We start from the raw sequence: 19,781 nt of genomic DNA on the forward strand, positions 1-19,781 counted from the left end.
CTCACTACTCTCATAAGTACATTCCTCTCTCAGCATGCAGTGGAGCTCTGCTAGATATGTGTGTGTGTGTGTGTGTGTGTGTGTGTGTGTGTGTGTGTGTGTGTGTGTGTGTGTGTGTGTGTGTGTGTGTGTATGTATGTATGTGTCTTAAGTGCAGGGCTTGACATTAACTTTTTTTGCCACTTATCCCTTGGACAAGTAGGACTGATGTTTTACTTGTCCAAAAATCAAAAATAAATAGTCTGTAACACCATGTTTACATCATTGTATGACGCAAGGAACCACTTTACAAAATAAAATGCATTACTCTCTCTTTTACCATAGAGAATCAGACAGAAATGTAGGCTACACTCTGCCTGTTGACTTCCTGTCTCAAAATACAACACTGCCCCTTTAAGGCTCTCCTGGAGTATGGTTGGTCACGCTTGGTAGCCTATAAAATATCAAAGAATTACAACTAGAACCAAATAGTTAACCAAATAAATATCTCCAGGACTTGAAATTAAGGGCGATGGAAAAATAAGTATACGGTTCAAAACAGACTCTGGGACCGTTCTGGGAGTACAGATCCAAAAGCTTAAAATGTTGATTACATTTTATTTCTTCATATTATAAACTCAGCAATGCGCATATGGCTGTATAGGCTATGTGGGAAGGTTCCAATATGCAATTAGCAAGAAAACCCCATCCTCATAAAATGACATAAAACGTCCAGGTTTTAAACAATTCCGTTTATGGTTAAATCGTTTAAAATGCTGACCGTCTCAGCTCAGATTCAAGGTGGGTGATGATGTGGGTGCATAACAGACACTGTCCTTCTCACTCTGGTCTTTTTTGACCATTTGATCTGAAAGAATCGCGTCTCGAGTATGTCGACAGAAATCAAGCCTTAGACGTTAATGTAAATTATCTTTCATTATATTTGTCAAACATGATTGGCCTTTAACCTATATTTATGTCATTAAAAGTCTCATTAAAGTTTGGCTACATTGGTTTGGACATGAGGCTGTAGCCAATATGCATATTAGCTATACTTTGACATGTAGGCTTTTGTATTTATGTACATGAAACATTTTTTGAATAGTATTACAATGTTGGCTTCTCTAATCCAATGCTGATCAGAGTAATTGTTTGATATTGTGATTCTTATGTGATTTATTCTACATGTCCATTTGGACAACTCAAATCTATATTCTTCTTGTCTGCTATTTTTAAAAAACATTTTTTTTTAACTTGTCCCAGACAAGAGGACAAGTGTTAATGTCGAGCCCTGAAGTGTGTGTGCAAGTGTTTTGACTGCAGCATGGCTCCCTCCTCTAAGAGTTCCCAATCCATCACCCTGCTCTTTAAAAACACACACCGACACACACGCCGACGCACACACACACACACACACACACACACGACCGTTAACAGCAGGCCTGGGGATCCACAGTGTTCGTGTTCTCTACAGGGGACAGAGACATCCAGAATCTTTAAACGTGAGAAACAAGCAGGGTTTCTATCAAACCTGTCACGGCCCATAGCTAGCATATATTAAAGCCCCTATAAATAAAAGCAACTATAAACGCCTGTCAAACCAAAACAGACTAATGCTAATGGCTTAATATGAAATGACTCAACTATCTGCTAGACTCTGACATGATTGACTGAGTAAGTAGTCAACATTAACACACAGAACAAATCCCATCCTAGAAGTGCCTTAGCGCCTCACCAAGACTAAGGCCTGATACACACTAGCTTTGAGGAGCTAGAACACTGTCCACTCTATGGGCTACTAAGTCCACATCAGACGTACTGCTGCTGCGGCCATTTTGATTGTCAGTGTGGCTCTGAGTTTTATTCCCCATTAGCTGTCTGAGTCACTGGCAGCTGTCTGTATGTGTGTGCGTGTGGACTCAGTAATGAGGGAGGCAGAGGAAGATGATGAGACGCAGCAGTGAGGAGGGTACAGAAGGGGAATACTGTCCTCCTTCCTCATCTTTCCTCCGATACGGGAAGCGGGATAATGGGAAATGGAGAGAGGGAAATGACTGGTCTTTGAAACCACATAGTGCATACACGCACGCACACAGATGTCCCTAAACTAATTAGAGCATCATCAGGGAGCAGACCGGCAATGGGTCCAGGAAATGTGTCCCCTGCACATTATTCCATCTCACTCTACCGCCATCATTAGTATTAGTGAACGAACACTGACCATCAACTTATGTCAGTCTCATTTCCATTCTAACACTTTTATCATCATCTGTTTGCTTCTGTCTTGGCACTGATTGTCAGAGCAGTCAGTGCAGATAGATCATTGTTGGGCAACATGTTCTCTCTCTCTCTCTCTCTATGAAGTCATTAGTAATGTAGTAAAAAAATCGATACAGTTGCATATCAGGATATTATTTTTGACTATATATCGTATTGTTTTGACAATATTGCAATATTATTGTTGCGCTAGTTGGCGGTGCCTGCCCCAAATCTCCAGTATTTTTCCTTCATAGCTTGTTCTCCATTTTTTTTAAATAGGGAGCCAGCTTGTTTTCAGCACTTTAATTTCCATGACTGATTAAAACGTGTTTTCTCAGGGCTCTCTCTTGTCCCTCCGCAGCAGACATACGGTGAGCAATATGTTTGGAACATCGAATCCCAATAAAATCACAGTATCGAATCACCAAACTGTGCATTTGCAAAGTATTCAGACTACTTGTCTTTTTCCACATTTTGTTAGGTTACAACCTTATTCTAAAATGGATAACGTTTCCCTCATCAATATACACACAATACCCCTTAACTTTTTAAGGTATAGGGGGCAGTATTTTCATTTCGGATGAAAAGGGCCCTGAGTCAAATATTTGCATATTATTTGTAGATTTGGATAGCAAACACTCTGAAGTTTCTAAAACTGAACGATGTCTGTTAGTATAACAAAACTCATATGGCAGGCAAAAACCTGAGAAAAATCCAACCAGGAAGTGGGAAATCTGAGAATTGTAGTTCTTCTTTTGAATCCCTATCGAAACTACAGTGTCTGTGGGGTCACGTTGCACTTCCTAAGGCTTCCATTGGCTGTCAACAGCCTTTAGAAACGTGTTTCATCCTTCTCCTGTTACTGGGCAGAAAATAGGAGCTCAGTCAATGAGTGGACTGCCTGGGACCAGTGAGTTGTTTACTCCTTCTTTTTCCTCTGTAATGAATACGCTATTGTCCGGTTGGAATATTATCGATGTTTTATGTTAAAAAGACCCTAAGGATTGTAAACAATGTTTGACATGTTTCTACGAACGGTAATGGAACTATTTGACTTTTCGTGTCTAGATTTACGCTTGCGCGTTATGCCTTTGGATAGTGATCTGAATGCACGAACAAAACGGAGGTATTTGGACATAAATATGGAGTGTTTCGAACAAAAATAACATTTATTGTGGAAGTAGGAGTCCTGGGAGTGCATTCTGACGAAGATCAGCAAAGGTAAGAGAATATTTACAATACTAATTCTGAGTTTAGTTGACCCCAGAACTTGGCGGGTATCTGTATAGCTTGCTTTGATGACTGAGCTATGTACTCAGAATATTGAAAAATGTGCTTTCTCCGTAAAGCTATTTTAAAATCTGACACAGCGGTTGCATTAAGGAGAAGTATATCTATAATTCTTTCAATAACTGTTGTAAATTGTATCAACGTTTATGATGAGTATTTTTGTAAATTGATGTGTTCATTCACCGAAAGTTTTGGTGGGAATACATTTTCTGAACATCACGCGCCAATGTAAAATGGGGTTTTTGGATATAAATATGAACTTTATTGAGCAAACATACATGTATTGTGTAACATGAAGTCCTATGAGTGCCATCTGATGAAGATCAAAGGTTAGTGAATATTTTAGCTGTATTTTTGTTTTTTGTGATGCATGTCCTTGCTTGGAAAATGCCTGTGTGGTTTTTCTCGTGAAGTTTATGTCCTAACATAATCTAACTTTATGCTTTCGCCGTAAAGCCTTTTTGAAATCGGACAATGTGGTTAGATTAACGAGAAGTTTATCTTTAAAATGGTGTAAAATAGTTGATTGTTTGAGAAAATGAAATTATGAGATTTTTGCTGTTTTGTATTTTGCGCCATGCTATTTCACTGGCTGTTGATAGTGTGTACCGCCCATAGAAGTTAATGACATAGTAAAACTGTTTTTAGATTTTTGGGCAAACATATAAAAAAAAGAAACTGAAATATCACTTTTTATTTTTGATTTAACCAATATTTAACTAGGCAAGTCAGTTAAGAACAAATTCTTATTTACAATGACGGCCTACCAAAAAGCAAAAGACCTCCTGTGGGAACGGGGATAAAATATATATACATATATATAACGTAAATTAAACAGGAGTTGTTCAATTTGATAAACTCTTTGGTTAGTGTCAGTTGATCTCAAAAAGTATTTGTATATATACATACACAGTTGAAGTCGGAAGTTTACTTAAACTATTTTTAATGACTCCAACCTAAGTGTTTCAACCACTCCACAAATGTCTTGTTAACAAACTATAGTTTTGGCAAGTCAGTTAGGACATCTGCTTTGTGCATGACACAAGTAATTTTTCCAACAATTGTTTACAGACAGATTATTTCACTTAAAATTCACTGTATCACAATTCCAGCGGGTCAGAAGTTCACATACACTAAGTTGACTGTGCCTTTCAACAGCCTGGAAAATTCCAGAAAATGATGTCATGGCTTTAGAAGCTTCTGATAGGCTAATTGACATCATTTGAGTCAATTGGAGGTGTACCTGTGGATGTATTTCAAGGCCTCCCTTCATACTTAGTGCCTCTTTGCTTGACATCATGGGAAAATCAAAAGAAATTAGCCAAGACCTCAGAAAAAAAATTGTAGACCTCCACAAGTCTGGTTCATCCTTGGGAGCAATTTCCAAACGCCTGAAGGTACCACGTTCATCTGTACAAACAATAGTACGCAAGTATAAACACCATGGGACCACGCAGCCGTCATACCGCTCAGTCTCCTGGAGATGAACGTACTTTGGTGTGAAAAGTGCAAATCAATCCCAGAACAACAGCAAAGGACCTTGTAAAGATGCTGGAGGAAACAGGTACAAAAGTATCTATATCCACAGTAAAACGAGTCCTATATCGACATAACCTGAAAGGCCGCTCAGCAAGGAAGAAGCCACTGCTCCAAAACCACCATAAAAAAGCCAGACTATGGTTCGCAACTGCACATGGGGACAAAGATTGTACTTTTTGGAGAAATGTCCTCTGGTCTGATGAAACAAAAATAGAACTGTTTGGCCATAATGACCATCGTTATGTTTGAGGGAAAAAGGGGGAGGATTGCAAGCCGAAGAACACCATCCCAACCAAGAAACACGGGGGTGGCAGCATCATGTTGTGGGGGTGTTTTGCTGCAGGAGGGACTGGTGCACTTCACAAAAATAGATGGCATCATGAGGGAGGAAAATTATGTGGATATATTGAAGCAACATCTCAAGACATCAGTCAGGAAGTTAAAGCTTGGTCGCAAATGGGTCTTCTAAATGGACAATGACCCCAAGTACACTTACAAAGCTGTGGCAAAATGGCTTAAGGACAACAAAGTCAAGGTATTGGAGTGGCCATCACAAAGCCCTGACCTCAATCCTGTAGAAAAATTGTGGGCAGAACTGAAAAAGCATGTGCGAGCAAGGAGGCCTACAAACCTGACTCAGTTACACCAGCTCTGTCAGGAGGAATGGGCCAAAATTCATTGAACTTATTGTGGGAAGCTTGTGGAAGGCTACCGGAAACATTTGACCCAAGTTACAAAATGTAAAGACAAATACTAATTGAGTGTACGTAAACTTCTGACCCACTGGGAATGTGATGAAAGAAATATAAACTGAAATAAATCATTCTCTCGACTATTATTCTGACATTTCACATTCTTAAAATAAAGTGGGGATCCTAACTGACCTAAGAAAGGGAATTTTTACTAGGTTTAAATATCAGGAATTGTGAAAAACTGAGTTGAAATGTATTTGGCTAAGGTGTATGTTAACTTCCGACTTCAACTGTATATAACATATAAATATAGGACAAAACACACAACGACAAGAGACAACACAACACTACATAAAGAGAGACCTAAGACAACAACATAGCAAGGCAGCATCACATGACAACACAGCATGGTAGCAACACAACATGGCAGCGAACGACATGGTCGCAGAACAAAACATGGTACAAACATTACTGGGCACAGACAACAGCACAAAGGGCAAGAAGGTAGAGACAACAATACATCCCGCAAAGCAGCCACAACTGTCAGTAAGAGTGTCCATGATTGAGTCTTTGAATGAAGAGATTGAGATAAAACTGTCCAGTTGGAGTGTTTGTTGCAGCTCGTTCCAGTCGCTAGCTGCAGCGAACTGAAAAGAGTGACCCAAGGATGTGTGTGCTTTGGGGACGTTTAACAGAATGTGACTGGCAGAACGGGTGTTGTATGTGGAGGATGAGGGCTGCAGTAGACATCTCAGATAGGGGGGAGTGAGGGTTTTATAAATAAGCATCAACCAGTGGGTCTTGCGACGGGTATACAGTGATGACCAGTTTACAGAGGAGTATAGAGTGCAGTGATGTGTGCTATAAGGAGCATTGGTGGCAAATCTGATGGCCGAATGGTAAAGAACATCTAGCCACTCGAGAGCACCATTACCTGCTGATCTATAAATTACCGTAATTTCCGGACTATTAAGCGCACCTGAATATAAGCCGCACCCACTGAATTTAAAAATATATATTATTTTGAACATAAATAAGCCGCACATGCCTATAAGCCGCAGGTGCCTACCGGTACATTGAAACAAATAAACTTTACACAGGCTTTAACGAAACACGGCTTGTAACAAAAATAAATAGGCTTTATTAACGAAACACGGCTTGTAACAAAAAATTTGCAGTAAACAGTAGCCTACCAAGAAAGTCATTGCTCCAGACCAAGCTCCCGTGCAGCAGCTCTATTTCCTTTTCCAACAGCCAGATCAATCGCCTTCAACTTGAAAGCTGCATCATATGCATTTCTCCGTGTCTTTGCCATGATGAGGGTGACAAAATGACTACCGTAACCAGAATGATGGGAAGTTTGAGCGCGCTCGATTTAATCTAAACAGTAAACGAAAAAGTTGTTTGACCTTAACCCGTTCGGCAATTTCATTGGTCTAATGAAAGCTTCATGCCGCCAAAAAACTGAGCACGTCACAGAATGTGTTTAAAAAAAAAAAAAAAAATCATTTGAAAGCCAGAAAAATCCATATATTAGCCGCGTCATTGTTTAAGCCGCGAGGTCCAAAGCGTGGAAAAAAAGTAGTGGCTTATAGTCCGGAAATTACGGTATGTCTCCGTAATCTAGCATGGGTAGGATGATCATATGAATCAGGGTTAGTTTGGCAGCTGGGGTGAAAGAGGAGCGATTACGATAGAGGAAACCAAGTCTAGATTTAACTTTTGCCTGCAGCTTTGATTTGTGCTGAGAGAAGGACAGTGTACTGTCTAGCCATACTCCCAAGTACTTGTATGAGGTGACGACCTCAAGCTCTAAACCCTCAGAGGTAGTAATCACAACTGTGGGGAGAGGGGCATTCTTCTTACCAAACCATATGACCTTTGTTTTGGAGGTGTTCAGTCCCTTTACTCAGTACTTTGTTGAAGCACCTTCGGTAGCGATTACAGCCTCGAGTCTTCTTGGGTATGACGCTACAAGCTTGGCACACCTGTATTTGGGGAGTTTGTCCCATTCTTCTCTGCAGATCCTCTCAAGCTCTGCCAGGTTGGATGGGGAGCATCGCTGCACAGCTATTTTTAGGTCTCTGCAGAGATGTTCGATCGGGTTCAAGTCCAGGCTCTGGCTGGGCCACTCAAGAATATTCAGAGACTTGTCCCGAGGCCACTTCTGCATTTTCTTGGCTGTGTGCTTAGGGTCGTTGTCCTGTTGGAAGGTGAACCTTCGCCCCAGTCTGAGGACCTGAGTGCTTTGGAGAAGGTTTTCATCAAGGATCTGTCTGTACTTTGCTCCATTCATCTTTCCCTCGATCCTGACTAGTCTCCCAGTCCCTGCTGCTGAAAAACATTCCCACAGCATGATGCTGCCACCACCATGCTTCATCGTAGGGATGGTGCCAGGTTTCCTCCGGACGTGATGCTTGGCATTTAGGCCAAAGAGTTCAATCTTGGTTTCATCACAGTCTGAGAGTCCTTTAGGTGCCTTTTGGCAAACTCCAAGTGGGCTGTCATGTGCTTTTTACTGAGGAGTGGCTTCCGTCTGGCCACTCTACCATAAAGTCCTGGTTGGTGGAGTGCTGCAGAGATGGTTGTTCTTCTGGAAGGATCTCCCATCTCCACAGAGGAACTCTGGAGCTCTGTCAGAGTAACTATCGGGTTCTTGGTCACCTCCCTGACCAAGGCCCTTCTAAAAACCTGAATTTGCTTTGTCATTATGGTGTTATTGTGTGTAGATAGTTTTATTTTAATCAAACATTTAATACATTTTAGAATAAGGCTGTAACATAAAAAGAAATGTGGAAAACATCAAGAGGTCTGAATACTTTCCAAAGGCACTGGACAAACAGAAAGGAAAATGGTGAAAATTGCAGTACATATATTTATCGGCAGAAAACTATAGTGATAATATCATATCGTGAGATCCCTGGCAATTCCCAGCCATAGTGATCATGTCCTCACAGACTACTTGGTCCCCATGGAACACTTCTGAATGATTACCGAGATCGAAATTTAGTCAGGTGATACAATCGATCAATAGTTTGAAAGGGCCATTTAAAAGAAATCACGTGACTTCAATATTGTTTCGAAATGACTTAGTGTCACTGCCGGTCAAACGAGGCAAAGAAGAGAAGCAGAAAAGCTAGGCAACAATACGGTCCAACATCAATGACCATCTCTCCCACTCAGTGTCTGCCTGTGCGTCATATGGTTGTGTTGGATACAACAAAGACGGACGTCACTTCAACGCAGACGGACCATGCTGAGTATCAAACTGTTAATAGCCATTCCTCTCACGTTGGAATTAGTATGCGCTGCCCCGTCTTCACCGTCTGTTGCACTGTGGGGTTTAAGTGAGCTGAGAGCGGACTCTGGAAGAATCCTTCCTGATTAGCATATTTAAGCGCGTGTGTGTGTGTGTGTCTGTGGGCGAGGCGCGTCTGCCATGTTAATCAACACAGACGTCCCCCGCAGGCCTTCTATTAGACAGCCTGAGCATCAGCTATTATATATCTCTCTCTCACACACACACACACACACACACACACACACTTTCAGCTAACTCCAATGTAGACGACTACCAGCTTGTCTATAATTATGTTGTTCTTTAATCATAATAAAGGTTCATCCCCGTTTTCTGAGCATCGAGTCGAGGTTTCGCCTTTTCAAAGGCTGGCTAGTGATCGCTTTTGTTAACTGTGATTAGATTAAAGAGGGAGATAAGCAAGTCAAACAGTGCCACCGTGGTCAGTTGCTCGACACTATTTTATATGTGAGATGTAAAGCAACCCACTCCTAAATGACCTACATCTCATAACGCTGGCCACAAACACATAGATCAGTAGCGTTGCTCCGGCTAATGTTATTCATTCTATTTCTAGTCTACACTTGTAGCCTATCGGTAAATACCCATAGTCAACCAAAAATGGAATGGTGATCTCACGCGCTCGCCCAGTGGGTATTCATTAAACATAACGGAGGTCACGTATCAAGATCAAACAACTGTGTTCTTGCCTTTTTAACCTCTCCTAACAAACTTTAAATCGAGATGTTAAAAATGGGTGAACGAACAGCTTGTCGGTTATGAACTAGATTCACCAGTAGCTTGGCAGAGATTCACTATAGCTCTCCACCCAGCCACCCAGTCTCCCAAAAGTCCTAGCAGGGTAGAGGGCCCATAGCTAGTAGAAGCACAGAAATACACACTAAGTTAATACACAGGGGGAATGTATTCCAAAGTAACCAGGCTGTCCTAGTTCCAAGGCTCAGTTAAAGATGCCCTTTGATGTTAGTGATGACGTTGTTTTCCCTCTGTGTTTATCCATGGAGGGATCCTCCTCACTGAAGACTGCGTTAAAGGGATTCCTGATCGTTATCTCAACGTGTGTGTGTGTGTGCGCGCTCGCGTGTGTGTGGCACGCCCAGTCCTAGATTTGCCATCCCCCAGCTAACTGGCCTGATTGAGTTAGAGAGGGGAAACGTGGGAGGGAGGACACAGGGAGGGAGGACACACACATCGACACATACCGCACACACTCACAGCAGACTGTCAGACTTTTGGTCGCCATGACAAAGTTGGTTAATGTGGTGAATCAATGTGGTGACTGTCTGTAGCTCTGATGACTAACACAATGAGTTATTATGACATAATGGGGATAGCCCTACTTATGTGTGTGTGTGTGTGTGTATGTGTGTGCATGTGTGGCCTAACACGATGATTTATAAACGCCATAAAGAAGATGGCCTTACTCATGTGTGTGTTTGTGTCTTAATGTCCCACGAGAGGACTGTCATTAGGGTAGGGTGGACCACTGATCCCCATACACACAGAGCTACAAGCCATAGATATAGAGTTTCAGGATAACCTTGTTTGAGATGCACTAATTCTGATAGAACCCAAAGTACAGAGACAACTACATTCTAGTTAGTAATCATTTTAATATGATGATTAATGTCAAGTTGTCAACATGGAGGATTGGTTGGAGGACAAGTTGGCAGTTGGCAATCTGTGGCAATGTTTTTTTTTTTTTAAGTACTGTATGTTTGAGTTTGAGTTTGTTTCTCACCTCATCAAACCTGTCGAAGGAAGCTCCTTCCTGCATGAAGCCAGGCAGGTGCTTCTGCCAATTAAACTCATAGGACTTAGTCATGGCTGCTCACACCTGGAGAGAGCGGGAGAGGGGGAGGAGGACAGGGGGGGTGTAGAGAGGGATAGAGAGAGAGGGAGAGAGAGACATTGTGTTAAGACAGGTGGGCCACATGTCTCCTGGGCTGTTAAAATAAGTATGATTTATGCACTATCAAATTGCCTTTCTTTGTAGTACTGGGAAAAACCTGACTCAGTCATAATGATGACTATAATCAATCCATCACGCAGACATACACTACCCCGAGTCTACACACGTGTCGTTTTACCTCAGAATGACGCCAACTGTCTCAAGACGGCGCTTCATCTCGCATTATTATCGATACCGGCTTACGGAAATAGTCAACGATGACGTCTAACCTGAGAACGTTGGCCTGTGTATGTGAGTCTGTGTGTGTGTGTGTGTGTGTGTGTGTGTGTGTGTGTGTGTGTGTGGTGTGTTGCCCCCTAACACATTGAACTCGTCCAAGAACTCTTCCCATCTATGAATGAACACTTTGTAACGTCGGTCACTGCATCAGTAATGATGGCCATTTTCGGATCAGACAGCAGACTCTGCCAACTATGTATTTTCAGAAGGGCTGAGGTACGTAGGATACAGTGCCTTGAGAAAAAGTATTCACACCCCTTGACTTTTCCACATTTTCTTGTGTTACAGGCTGAATTTAAAATGGACTCAATTGAGATGTTTTGTTAGTGGCCTACACACAATACCCCATAATGTCAAAGTGGAATTATGTTTTTTTTATATATTTACAAATTAATTAAAATTGAAAGCTGTGTCTTGGGCCAATAAGTATTCAACCCTGTTATGGCAGGAGAAAGAAATTGTAAAAAAAAAAAAAAGTCACATAATAAACACTATTGTTACACATAGAACTTAACATTCGTTTTGAGTGACTACCTCATCTCTGTACCCCACACATACAACTATCTGTAAGATCCCTCAGTCGAGCAGGGAATTCCTAACACAGATTCAACCACAAAGACCAGGGAGGTTTTCCAATACCTTGCAAAGATGGAAACCTATTGGTAGATGGGTAAACAAATATGACATTGAATATCCATTTGAGCATGGTGAAGTTATTAATTACACTTTGGATGGTGTATCATTACACCTAGTCACTACAAAGATACAGGCGTCCTTCCTAACTAAGTTGCCGGAGAGGAAGGAAACCGCTCATGGATTTCACCAAGAGGCCAATGGTGACTTTAAAACAGCTACAGAGTTTAATGGCTGTGATAGGATAAACCTGAAGATGGATCAACAACATTGTAGTTACTCCACAATACTAACCTAATTGACAGAGTGAAAAGAAGGAAGCTTGTACAGAATACAAATATTCCAAAACATGCATCCCTTTTGCATCAAGGCACTAAAGTAATACAGAAAAAAATGTGGCAAAGCAATTCATTTTTTGTCGTCCTGAATACAAAGTGTTATGTTTGAGGTAAATCTGAAACAACACATTACTGAGTACCACTCTCAATATTTTCAAGAATAGTGGTGGCTTCATCATGTGATGGGTATACTTGTAATAGTAAGGACTGGGGATTATTTCAGGATAAAAATAAATTAAAAGAATGGAGCTGAGCACAGTCTGTTTTTCTACCAGACACTACGAGATGAATTCACCTTTCAGCAGGACAATAACTTAAAACACAAGGCCAAATCCACACTTGAGTTGCTTACCAAGAAGACAATGAATGTTCCTGAGTGGTGGAGTTACAGCACCCACTGTCACAGGACACCATCACCCACTTACCCCAAGGCAGCTCAACTTACCCTGTCTCCATGCTCAACTTACCCTGTCCCCATGCTCAACTTACCCAATAAAAGTGCCAAGAGACCACTTTTTTTGGACAAGTTATGTCTCAAAACTGTTATGATTGCACGAATTCTGATTATTTTACTACCAAACACCTACTACCACACACCTACTACCACATATCTACTACCATACACATACCACACACCTACTACCATAGATCTACTACCATACACATACTATAACCTATACCACACACCTACTACCATCTACTACCACAGATCTACTACCATACACCTACTACCACCAATACCAAAATCCTACTACCATCTACTACCACAGGTCTACTACCATACACATACTACCACCTATCACCTATACTACACACCTACTACCACACACCTACTACCATACACATACTACCACCTATACTACACACCTACTACCACACACCTACTACCACACACACCTACTACCACACACACATACCACCACACACCTACTATCACACACATAGTACCACACATACATACTACCACACACCTACTACCCCCTACTACCACACACCTACTACCCCTACTACAACACACCTACTACCCCTACTACCACCTATACCACACACATAGTACCACACACATAGTACCACACACATAGTACCACACACACATAGTACCACACACATATAGTACCACACACACATAGTACCACACACACATAGTACCCCTACTACCACACACCTACCACCATCTACTACCACACACCTACTACCACCTATACCACACACCTACTATCACACACCTACTATCACACACACCTAGTACCACACACACACACACACACAGTACCCCCTGCTACCACACACCTACTACCCCTACTACCACACACACACACACACACACACACACACACACACACACACCTACTACCCCTACTACCACACACCTACTACCATCTACTACCACACACCTACTACCATCTACTACCACACACCTACCACCATCTACTACCACAGACCTACTACCATCTACTACCACAGACCTACTACCACAAACCTACTACCAAACACCTACTACCACACCACCTACTACCACACACCTACAGATCTACTACCACACACCTACTACCATACACATACTACCACCTATACTACACACCTACTACCATACACATACTACCACACACCTACTACCATCTACTACCACACACATCCTACCACCTATACCACACACCTACTACCACCTATACCACACACCTACTATCACACACATAGTACCACAGACCTACTACCACACACACACCTACTACCCCCTACTTCCACACACCTACTACCACACACATACTACCACCTATACCACACACATACTACCACCTATACCACACACATACTACCACCTACTACCACAGACCTACTACCACACACATACTACCCCCTACTACCACACACCTACTACCACACACACATACTACCACCTATACCACACACCTACTACCCCCTTCTACCAAACACCTACCACCTACTACCACAGACCTACTACCACACACTACCACACCATCTACTACCACACACCTACTACCACACACACATACCACCACACACCTACTATCACACACATAGTACCACACATACATACTACCACACACCTACTACGCCCTACTACCACACACCTACTACCCCTACTACAACACACCTACTACCCCTACTACCACCTATACCACACACCTACTCTCACACACCTAGTACCACACACATAGTACCACACACACATAGTACCCCCTACTACCACACACCTACTACCCCTACTACCACACACCTACCACCATCTACTACCACACACCTACTACCACCTATACCACACACCTACTATCACACACACATAGTACCACACACACACACACAGTACCCCCTACTACCACACACCTACTACCCCTACTACCACACACACACACCTACTACCCCTACTACCACACACCTACTACCATCTACTACCACACACCTACTACCATCTACTACCACAGACCTACTACCATCTACTACCACAGACCTACCACAAACCTACTACCAAACACCTACTACCACACCACCTACTACCACACACCTACAGATCTACTACCACACACCTACTACCATACACATACTACCACCTATACTACACACCTACTACCATCTACTACCACACACCTACCACCTATACCACACACCTACTACCACCTATACCACACACCTACTATCACACACATAGTACCACAGACCTACTACCACACACACACCTACTACCCCCTACTTCCACACACCTACTACCACACACATACTACCACCTGTACCACACACATACTACCACCTATACCACACCCATACTACCACCTACTACCACAGACCTACTACCTCACACACATACTACCCCCTACTACCACACACACATACTACCACCTATACCACACACCTACTACCCCCTTCTACCAAACACCTACCACCTACTACCACAGACCTACTACCACACCACACACTACCACACACCTACTACCACACCATCTACTACCACACAACTACTACCACACCACCTACAACCACACAACTACTACCACACCTGTGTTGTGTTCAGTAATCCCAAAACTGGAGAAAGCAACCTAGTAAAATAATGGACAGCTGGGCAATTTAATCAAACTCGCGCTGCAGTAATTTGTAGTAGATGTAGTGGGTGTTTTGATGTAGAGCATGTTGCTGTGTACTTAACATCAAACACAGAACACACAAGCATGCGCACACACACACAAACAGCCACTCTCCTTTCCAAATTCTGTCAGGCACAGCTGGCTCTCTCCGTCTACCCCCCTTCTCTCATCTCCCTCTCCCTCGTTCTGTCACTCTGCCTTTCTGTCTCATCATCTGTCTCATTGGAAAACCTCACTGGTCTTTGTAGTGAATCTGTCTTTGAAATTCACTGTTGGACTGAAGGACCTTACAGATAATTGTATGTGTGGGGTACAGAGATGAGGTAGTCATTCAAAAATCATGGTAAACACTATTATTGCACAGAGTCCATACAACTTATTATGTGACTTGTTAAGCACATTTTTACTCCTGAACTTATTTACGAATGCCATAACAAATGGGTTGAATACATTTCAGCTTTTCATTTGTAAACAATTCTAAAAACATAATTCCACTTTGAAATTATGTGGTATTGTGTGTAGGCCAGTGACACAAAATCTCAATTTAATCCATTTTAAATTCAGGCTGTAACACAAGAAAACCTGGAAAAAGTCAAGGGGTGTGAATACTTTCTGAAGGCACTGTAGGTCAACGTTTAATTCAATGAATGGAGGTGTGGTATATTGTATATCTTAAATGTATGCCTACATTCAGATACAGATCTCTGTTCAATATCAGAGGTTGGGTTAAATGCGGAAGACACATTTCAGTTGTACAACTGACTAGGTTTCCCCCTTTCCCCTTTCCTTTCCCCCTTCCACTTTTCCCTTCCACTTTTCCCTTCCACTTTTCCCTTCCACTTTTCCCTTCCACTTTTCCCTTCTATACCAGTTGTCTGGGACAGGGATGTTGTTTCAATGTACCAATTCATAGGCAAGTTCTCTGCATTTGATGCTACTAAGCCTATGAAACCGGTCCGCAAAACTCAGACTCCATGTCTACAGATAAGACTTTGTGTTCCTCTGCTACTCTACCATAGCCTCTCTTTCACACGGGTACATGTTAATTTTCACTGTCGTTCAGTCTATATTTTTATCCCTTGCTGTTGGATTTCATCCCCTCAAATGGACTTCATTCCCTTCTCTCACTTCCTTGGCTGCTCTTTCAAGAACCTCAAGGGGGGCTGATCGTTTTACGTTTGTATGCACAGGGTGTGACGACGTCGGCTATGTAAACAATACAAAATGCAACAACAACAAAAAAAAACGGACAAATGGTAATCATCATTTGTATGGGGTATGGTGGTCATTCCTTCAACTTATCCCAAGGCAAACATTTTGACTATCTTAGCCCACACAGCTACAAGAGTGCATTTTCATGCTAGGTTTAGGACCTCATATTGTGGCTTATAAAGATCCCAACTGATGTACTAACACTGATCACACTGTATTAGTGTAGTAGGAGGAACAACCATGTCTACTAGCACTAACAGAAGGAGACAAGAGAGATAGAAGGCGAGAAAGCATGGGAGAAAGAAAGGACGGGAGAAAGAGAGAGAGAGAGAAAGAGAGAGACAGAAGGTGGGCCATGCCCGTCAAACACATCCGTCTACCATCTGTGATGTTCTACCAGGGGACCATATTGACAGATGCACACATCCTACCGGGGGACTATATTGACAGTTGCACACTTCCAGTTGAGATCTGAGGCTCCGGGCCAGCCGCACAGCCAAGGACAACACTCAGAGTCAAGACTGAATATTCATCAAGCAATATACCCTGCCGAATATCTATCAGAAAAGACTGAAAATGACAAAATATTCCATTTATATTCCAAAATATTCCAAGACTTTAAAAAAAATACATGTCCAATGTCGTGGCTGGGCTTTCTGCATAACCCTCCTAGCTATATTCAACACTATTTATTGCAAGAAGTGAATTCAAAAGATGCTGGTACTCACTTTAATATGACTGTTTTTTTGGGGACCCGGCGCTCAAACAGAAGAAAATTAGAGATACCCTGTTCTCTGTATCAGTTAATCAACCACTGACTATTCCAAACCAACATCCTCTACTCCATATAACAACAATCCCCCACCATCCATCCACACGTTCTCCTCCTAAACACGTGAGCTGTAGAACAGAGTGTCCTGGCAGTGCCAACCCCTGGCGAACCCCTGCTTGGTGAACTCTGACAGTGAGATAATTATGTTAGATAACTCCCCTGTCCCATAGGCTGGGGGCTCCCCTGTCACTAGGCACAGTCTAATACGGCTGCTAGGGTAACACCCAGCGGAACACTCCTCACCTCATAAACCCAAATTAACTGCCCGGTGACGAGCCAACGGGGCGCTGCAGCACTGGGGTGGCACGGGGACATGGAAACTAGGAGGGAATAACTAAACCACCACACAGGGCTACCTAGGACGGAAGGTATCCTAGAGGTTAGAAAGGCTGGCAAAGTGGTGGCATGAGGGGTGGCACGAGGACGGCTATGAGGATACCACACACCAGCCTGACCTAACTGGTGAGGAGCACTCTTACACAGAGGTGGCACAGGGTACAGCTGGCACACAGAGGTGGCGCAGGGTACAGCTGGCACACAGAGGTGGCATGGGGACATGAGGTCAGGGAAACCTCATACCTTCCTGACAACTGAAGTAGGATAACTTAACTAATGCTTTCAAACTGATCAGGAGACACGAGGTGAAGACTGACCAAGGTCATCGCTGACTGAAAGCACAGCAAATCGAAAACACTAGAATGACATCTGATTGAAGTATGTGGAGGGACTCCTTTTTCACTCTGATATTTTATTCTGCACCTTTACTTAGCCTAGTGGTCAATTTGCAGAAAATCACAATTTGCAAAAAAGGTACAAGAAAAAAGATAAAAGGGTGTTTTATAATCAAACAGCATCCGATGGCATTTTGGGAAACCGCAAAACGAATGAAGGTGGTGTTGATGCTCTTGAATAAAAGATGAGAATAGACGAGACAAGGCCATGAAGAACAGAAGGGACAAAAATAGCATTTGAGAGGAGATTGAAGGAGATTGAAAGTAAACAAGGTTGTTTAACATGGAGGATAAAAGCCTTTAGTTTAGCTCTAACCAGGTCCTGACAGTCCCAATCCATCACTGGAGGTTTAGTCTGATTACAACCAGACTGAGGTTCAAATAGTACTTGAAACCATTTCCGATACTTCAGCTTGGCTTTATTGAGCTTGCCAGGTGCAATGGACAAATATAACAGTCGCAAAAGTGCAAACCCAGCCTACCTGGCACTCCAGGCAGGCTAAAGATTTCTAATAGTATATGAACCCAGGTCTGATTCCTCAGCACAATGAGAACTGTGACCCCTCCTGACCCTTAACCCACTAATACCCTGACCTCTGACCCTATCCTGTGTCTGCTTATCGTCTTTACGTTCAGTAGATCTATTATGTTTGAAGTGTTATTTCGTTGTGTTGACGTCTACGAGTCCCAATTGCCCTATGGTACACTGTTCCAGTCTCATATTCACACACTGAGGCTGCGTTTACACAGGCAGCCCAATTCTGATCTTTTGCCAATAACGTTTCAGGCATAATGCCAATCTGATCCAATCAAGACCAACATCTACAAAGTAATAACTCAAGTCTATAACAATAAGTCATGTCAATAACTCACGTTCAAACTCATGTGTCTGGACCACTTTTCCCAGCCTGTCAATTGAACCTACAGACATGATTGGAAATGTAAATAACCCAGTAACCAATCAATCAGAATGCATAGACACCGGCAAGGTCAAACAACAATTGGTGGTAAATAATTCAACGGTAATGCTAGAGTCAACAGCAACAATCAGCATTTAATATGATGCATTAGCGTTCAGGGGCAGGGCAACCCCAAACAGCAGTAAATCAATCAACAGCTATGACCTATTATTACCTACATGCACCGCTGATCAAAAGTAAACTGCTGATTAAATCATCCGTGGTCACAAAATGACCCCATACTACTGAGCCAAGCTGAGCCACACTGTGCTGGCCTGGTTACACATCCACCACCATAGTTACTGGAACCATGCTGTAAAAGACAATGTGATAACACGTCAAATGGGTATAACATGTCAGTACCCAAATACCAAGACAAGGGCAGCCATAGCAACTGAAGAGTCATAGAACACCTAATAGGGAGACTATTCTCTTTGAAAGGAGCTTGCAGCCAGTGTTGGCAATTTAGAAACTTTGTCGCTATAGTTAGTGAGTTTTCAGAGCCCTCCCTTATGAAAAAAAGATTGCAGTCAGAGTGCAGTATAGCTGCAGTAATTTTGCAGTACACTGCAGTTATTATGCAATCACTGCGTACAAAATACCACAGTCGACTGCAGTTACTGCACTTTTACTGCAATCTGGTTTTGTAAGGGCTCCAGTGACTTTTATTGGTAAAAGAGGCTAGCGGCAAATTCAGCTACTTTTCAGG

General features: G+C 42.4%; 1 protein-coding gene across 6 annotated transcripts in view; it reads right to left on the reverse strand.

Moving 5' to 3' along the window:
- The window catches only part of LOC106571557 (1-phosphatidylinositol 4,5-bisphosphate phosphodiesterase beta-4), a 131,946-nt gene that overhangs the window by 48,186 nt on the left and 63,979 nt on the right, over positions 1-19,781 (reverse strand). For all 6 annotated transcript variants that reach the window (XR_006759203.1, XM_014144727.2, XM_014144720.2 and 3 more), the window contains one exon: positions 10,820-10,915. Coding sequence is in view for 5 of the 6 variants with exons in the window: in XM_014144727.2 (XP_014000202.1) it covers positions 10,820-10,903 (84 nt within the window). In the remaining variant the exon portion in view is untranslated. The remainder of the gene's footprint in view (positions 1-10,819; positions 10,916-19,781) is intronic.

The sequence above is a fragment of the Salmo salar genome, chromosome ssa15 (assembly GCF_905237065.1).
Source record: "Salmo salar chromosome ssa15, Ssal_v3.1, whole genome shotgun sequence".
NCBI lineage: Eukaryota > Metazoa > Chordata > Actinopteri > Salmoniformes > Salmonidae > Salmo > Salmo salar.